Here is a 5,882-nt window from a genome sequence, read left to right as displayed (position 1 = left end):
ATATTGTACTCCTAGACAGTAGAACTGTCTGTACCGGTACTGTATAAACGTGCAGCAACAGATGGTAAAATATAATTAGTCCACTGGTCGCAGGTTATAGTGTTGAGATCTTGATGGCGTGGCAAAACCAATCTGCTGCCACAATTATGCACACGTGTTGTTCATCTATTCTCTCGCAGGATGTAAGAGCAACAGGCCAGCTATTTCGGACCCTAGCAGTGCCCCTCATACCCCTCACAGGAGTGGACAGACCGGCAATCACGAGGTCCGGGTATATGTTGAAACTCTCGAGGGCACTAGCTTGCTTAAGGACGACTTTGTACTCACACCTACAGGCCACTTGCTCGCACATTCAGTAACATATCACAGGAATATATATGTTCACTAGCGGAATTACTGATTCCCTCTCACGGTCATATATGCCCTATATTGGCTGCCATGTGAATCATTCTTGGGTCTGTCTATTCCAGCACAGCATACTCCATAGTGGGGTAACCAATAACTTCCCAAGTAACCAAACTCAATGTCTGGGAGACCTTGAAATGTATTGTTTAATATATTTCGCAGGATTTATGCCGAGAAACAAGGGTGTTTGAACACCGGGCGCTGTGCCCACTTGATAGCTCTTTGGAATACTCTTTGTAGTAAATAAGGTCAATGACTAAACCGATCAACATGGTATAGTATTAAGTTGATAGGTTTAATCATTTTCTTTATTCACTACAAATAGCCGGAAAGGTCGAGAGTTTGAATCGTGTTACAACACCTTTTTGTGGATAAAGTTTGTGATGGAGCTCCAATTAAAAAGCATCGCAGAACGGATGTTTTATTGACCTGTAATCTTTTAACAACGCATTATGATGCGCAGCAAACATTTAAGTATGTAGTACAAATAACTTTTGGGCGTGCTCAGACTATCGTGGATTATATTAACAATCGATGGCTAAGAGCATTCATTCAGACGTATTGAAGTATGGAACAAATGGTGTAAGTGTTTAATATCGAGTAAAATTTGATATTGTATGTACCATGCCACCTACTGTTCAATAGTGGAGAGTCTGGCTAAATTTATTTTACTATACAATCTAAGAGACGGGTGATCACACACAGTGTAACAGCTGTAACATAAGTCTTTTTTAAAATGAGACTACAGCTAGAAGCACTTGCTTTGCTGTTTGATAATCCGACTGTGAGGTATTTCTTGCTCTACGAAAGAAGTGTACTTATAGAGGTTTACTGTTTATAGCATGATATAGGGCGCGATCAAATTCCGAATTAAGATTCGCAGTCAGGGCACTGTATTTACTGTTATGCTTGTCAGTCAGTATTTGCAACCGTTCCACATAAACAATGAATTTATCTCACTGGTACAAATCTGATAGAATGTGATGTATTGATATGTCTACGCATATGTATCACAAGTGGTCTGCACGCAGATATAGGCGTTACACTGGGAGTCTACGTGCACGTACATCTGCCCTAAGCGTACATACAGGCGGTCTACACGCATGTACAGCTTGCATACATACCCACATGTTCAGCTGACATAAGCGCACACACATGTGGACTACGCATGTTAGTGTGCAGTGTAGTAGACTTTAAATAAAGTGCAAATGTAGATATTTATTTCTGACCTCACCTTTAGTTTATACCAAAGGTGTTTGTGCTAGTGTTCAACCGCTTGGGCTGGCCAGGGTAAAACCTCATATGGTCAGTATGAGAAACCTTATGCAGAACATTTTAACACTTCGATGCTTTTCTATTTCAACTTCTCTGCAACTAAATTTCACGCTGATCACATGATGCCTTTCCGCATAGGTCGTGACTCACATAGAACCGCAGCTATTATTAAAATGTTGTGGTTGACAGGCTTAATCCACTCTCGGGAATCGGTTGAGAAACTTAATCTGCTCTTGGATGTCGGTTAAGTAATAACTCAACCCTTGGGAGTAATATAAGCAACTCGATTAGTTCTCGGGAGTGAGCTAACTCTGATGACTTAGCTCTCGGGAGTGAGCTAGCTCTGATGACTTCCATAAATCAAAGATGGTTTCTTGCTGTATAATCTGGCCTGAAACCTGTAGTCTCTCAACGCAGATACAGCTGACATTTTGTGGACGACCCGCATGTACAGTTGGCATAAGCGTACATACAGGTGGTCTAAGCCAGCATGTGTACAGCTGCCAGAAGGACACTCACTAATCGAGGTGTGTTGCCGATAACATACGCGTGTACACAGTTGGTCGATATGGCGGGTTCCTAATTGTAGAAGCACATGTTAATGTAGACCTGAAACTCTGAAATAAGTGAAACGTGAAGGCAGTTATTTGCAATAATCAAACCAATCCAACTTTGGATATGTGAAAATGCAATAGTACACTTTAGATTGCGGAGACTCCATAGTATACACTAGGTGATTTTTCTTGAAATAGTAGCTTTCCACTCAACATTAAAATATATACAAGTGAGGGTCTCATCAGGCACAAATCGAGACTTGATATTTTTTTATTTGCTCACAGAGCAAGAGAGTTTACTGTTAAATAAAACATGTTCAGTCTTCCTAGCCAGCAAGCTAGATGTGCTCGTGCACGCCTTAAATGAGATTGAGAGCTAGATATCAAGTGATGAGGTTCTAGGTGCAATGGAAGTACTGCACCAGCTTGTTGTTTTGATTTTTATATTTCTATTCCTTTGAAGTTGAATATAGAATTTTTATTTAAAAACAATTCTAAATGAAGCATGAATGTGACCAATCGAAACGAATCCGATCTTAGTTGTTGGCACCTGAAACCTATATAGACCGAAGAAATAAGTGATCGGAGCGGAACTATATAGACAAAAGTCACAGTCTTGTATCTCCTGATCTTGAGCTCACTACCGAGGGCTGAAGCTAAACACGACTTCATTTTGCAATTTTGTAAAGTATGGAGAGTAGCTGAAAAGTACGAGTCAAAGGACACAATATACCTCTTCTCAAGTACAGCTATCTCACAGTCTGAGAGAAACGAACTGAGTCAATATTTGTGCTTTCTAATTCACTAGACTCAGGTTTCTACTTGAGTATTTTTCTCACACGCGGGGCCCAGGTACATCTTATCGGTTCTACCGCTAATATTTCTGATGACTCAATATCAGGAATATTTGAATCCTAATTCTAAGCCCAATATTGATATTCGATCCATTGGTACTACACAATGCGATTGTGTCCTGTGATATGGCGACTGATATCACTGTCTCATGCTACTAGTTCTGAGTCCCGGGTCCAAAACCGGCGGCATCGGAATCTTTATCTCCGATGGCATCTGAGGGAGAGATTTCCAGGGAAGAACCGGAGACGACGGCCGAACTTCCCGAGGCAGGAAATAACTTCGAAACCGCTATAAAAAAGTCAACATATAAAGGGTATAGTGATACTTTTATACTGACGAAATATTGACATGGTTATTGATAACCTCCATGCCGACCAAACACCAGAGTCGTCGCCAACAACATCTTTCACCGGAGCAACGGGTCGCCAAGATCTCGAAGGGACTCGTAACAAACGTAAAGCCCAGGCGCAGACCCAAGTAGCTCGCGAACAGCCCCACAGACACTTTCAGCGAAACGTTTCAAAAACCAAGCTAACTTACGTACAGCACCACTTGCCCGTCACGAATGTCGTCAACGAGGTGAACAGTAGTCGCCGCTTAGTAACGCTGAGTCATCCGGAGAATGACTGGCGGCATATCACATTATGTCGACCCATCAGGCTGAGACCAACAGGACGAGCGCCTCAGTAGCTCCACAGGAAAACCTTGAGCAAGGGCAGACGGGGGAAAGTCCCTGTCAGCGTCGTCGTCAAACCAAAGCTAGGGCACCCTTGCAACAGCAACTGACGCAATTACTCATGAAACAACAGCAGTGGAGGGCCAAGTATTAGTAACGCCTCCAGACCACCTAACAACAGGTGGTGGATGCTTCCGTAGAACGTGATCAGGCGATTGAATTTCGTATCTCTGGCAAAGCGGCGGCACGCCACGGGTTGGGCTATCATTCAGCTGATTATCAATCCGTTGTCGAACAGTCGTCTCCTGCTTCAGCACCACCATCGCTGCAAGAGCTCATTCATGCTCAACACGAGTGGAACAGAACCCTCACGGGCAAGAGACTTTGGAAAATCATTGAGTACCCATGAACTCCAAATTGACAATCAGCACCAGAACCAACAGTTTCAACAGAAGGCCTTGAGGCCAATGACCACGGAGCAACAAGCTCCAACGAGTACGCATACAGATAGTACAACGGTCAGATCGCAGAAATTAGTCCCAGTAAAGACCCTGCCGCCGACCAAAGAGCATCCCGGCCGACCGAAGAGCATCCCGGCCGACCGCCAGAATTTGCTTGCTCGGATGTTGCGGCTGCCGGAAGAGTTATGTAAGGCAGTGGAGAAGGATAGTCTTATACGGGTAGAGGCTCTACGAGGTGTCTTGGAAACGTTGAGAGCGACGCATGAGCCACGACCAGTGGGAAGAAGGAATCGTGTGAACACCTCAGTCGGCCAGAATGGCCGTCGAATCGGTACCAAATCAGTAATATCAGTAATTTATTAGTACGGGGTACAAGGCGGGCCTTGCTCGAGACTTTGAAGAACGCCCATATTTCAGGCTTGGACGGAGCTTGGAGTTTGACATGGTTTTATTAGGTTCTAAGCCATTTTAATACGAAGCACTCGGCATTGGATTACATCAAGACGAAATATCAACGGCTAGTAAATTGAACACTAGAACTACAGATTATCATTATCGTTCTCAAAAGACACAAGCTACGGTCGATCCAACCTTTTGTGAAGTGAAGGTTCACGTTAAGCTGGAAAAAAACATATCGACGGGCCAATGAACGGAGCAGGAATGATAGGAGTTTAAGCAATCACTCTTAAATCATTGTATTGTCCAATTATTGGGTGTTTCTATAAGAACCCAGACATATGAGCGTACCCTCTAGTTACTTCTAACCTAGAATTTAATGGAGACACGCGAACCTTTTTTAACTACTTAGCCGGGACATTTAAAAGGCGCAGGTACGTACAACAGCATGGTTGACGAATCGCGGCCGCATCATGCGAACGGGGATCGCACAGCTCATACCAATAGTCTCCCCAATCCACAGACTATTCAACGCCAGCAGTGGCAATGACAGGCACGCCCGTCGATGTCGACACAGGCAATTGTCTGTGCTGGATGCCAAGCACAGTCACCACCACTAAATACAGAAGTATAGGTCAACCGCAGTCAGGAGCAGAGGGGATTCACCCACGCACGAATGACCGACCTCGTGCCGTAGCCAGTTACATTTCCAGCAGCAACTTCTCAAGTCAGCAGGATTACAATGGGGCAGCAGAAGTAGTCACACCGAACGACTACAGAGGTGCACATAAGTTCTATCCTGACTAGGTATTATGAAGACTCTGACCAGCATGACGCATCAACGACATAGCCAACATGGTCGACAATCGAAGACAACTAATGAGGTGCTAGGGTGTCGGACAATGTTACGGTAGCATTAGAAGTATTTACAATCCAAGACCCATTTCTCAAGACGACGTTAGTTAGATTCGTGCGTTAGTCGACACTGGAGCGAATCGCAGTGGCATTTCTACGACATCCGCAGACAACCTTGGCTGACCATGAGAGACTACAGGTCTCAGGCCATATTTTACAGCAAGAATCGATCTTTGATTTATGGAAGTCATCAGAGTTAGCTCACTCCTGAGAGCTAAGTCATCAGAGTTAGCTCACTCCCGAGTGCTAATCAAGTTGTTTAAATTACTCCCAAGAGTTGAGTTATTACTTAACCGACATCCAAGACCCTCCATTTTGCGTAGTATCTCGCTTATCTTAGGTAAG

The 5,882-nt window shown here is 44.0% G+C and overlaps 1 protein-coding gene across 1 annotated transcript; it reads left to right on the top strand.

Annotated features, from left to right (window-relative positions):
* Window positions 1-3,437: 3,437 nt before the first annotated feature.
* On the top strand, window positions 3,438-4,589 carry SARC_04369 (hypothetical protein; the record flags this gene model as incomplete). Its single annotated transcript, XM_014301809.1, has 2 exons — window positions 3,438-3,668; window positions 3,966-4,589. The coding sequence occupies 2 exons, from the start codon at window positions 3,438-3,440 to the stop codon at window positions 4,587-4,589; spliced, it is 855 nt and encodes a 284-aa protein (XP_014157284.1).
* Between the last annotated feature and the right edge of the window lie 1,293 nt (window positions 4,590-5,882).

The sequence above is a fragment of the Sphaeroforma arctica genome (assembly GCF_001186125.1).
Source record: "Sphaeroforma arctica JP610 unplaced genomic scaffold supercont1.242, whole genome shotgun sequence".
Taxonomy (NCBI): domain Eukaryota; class Ichthyosporea; order Ichthyophonida; genus Sphaeroforma; species Sphaeroforma arctica.
Note: the sequence above shows the minus strand (reverse complement) of the source record. Positions and strands in the feature narration are given on the sequence as shown.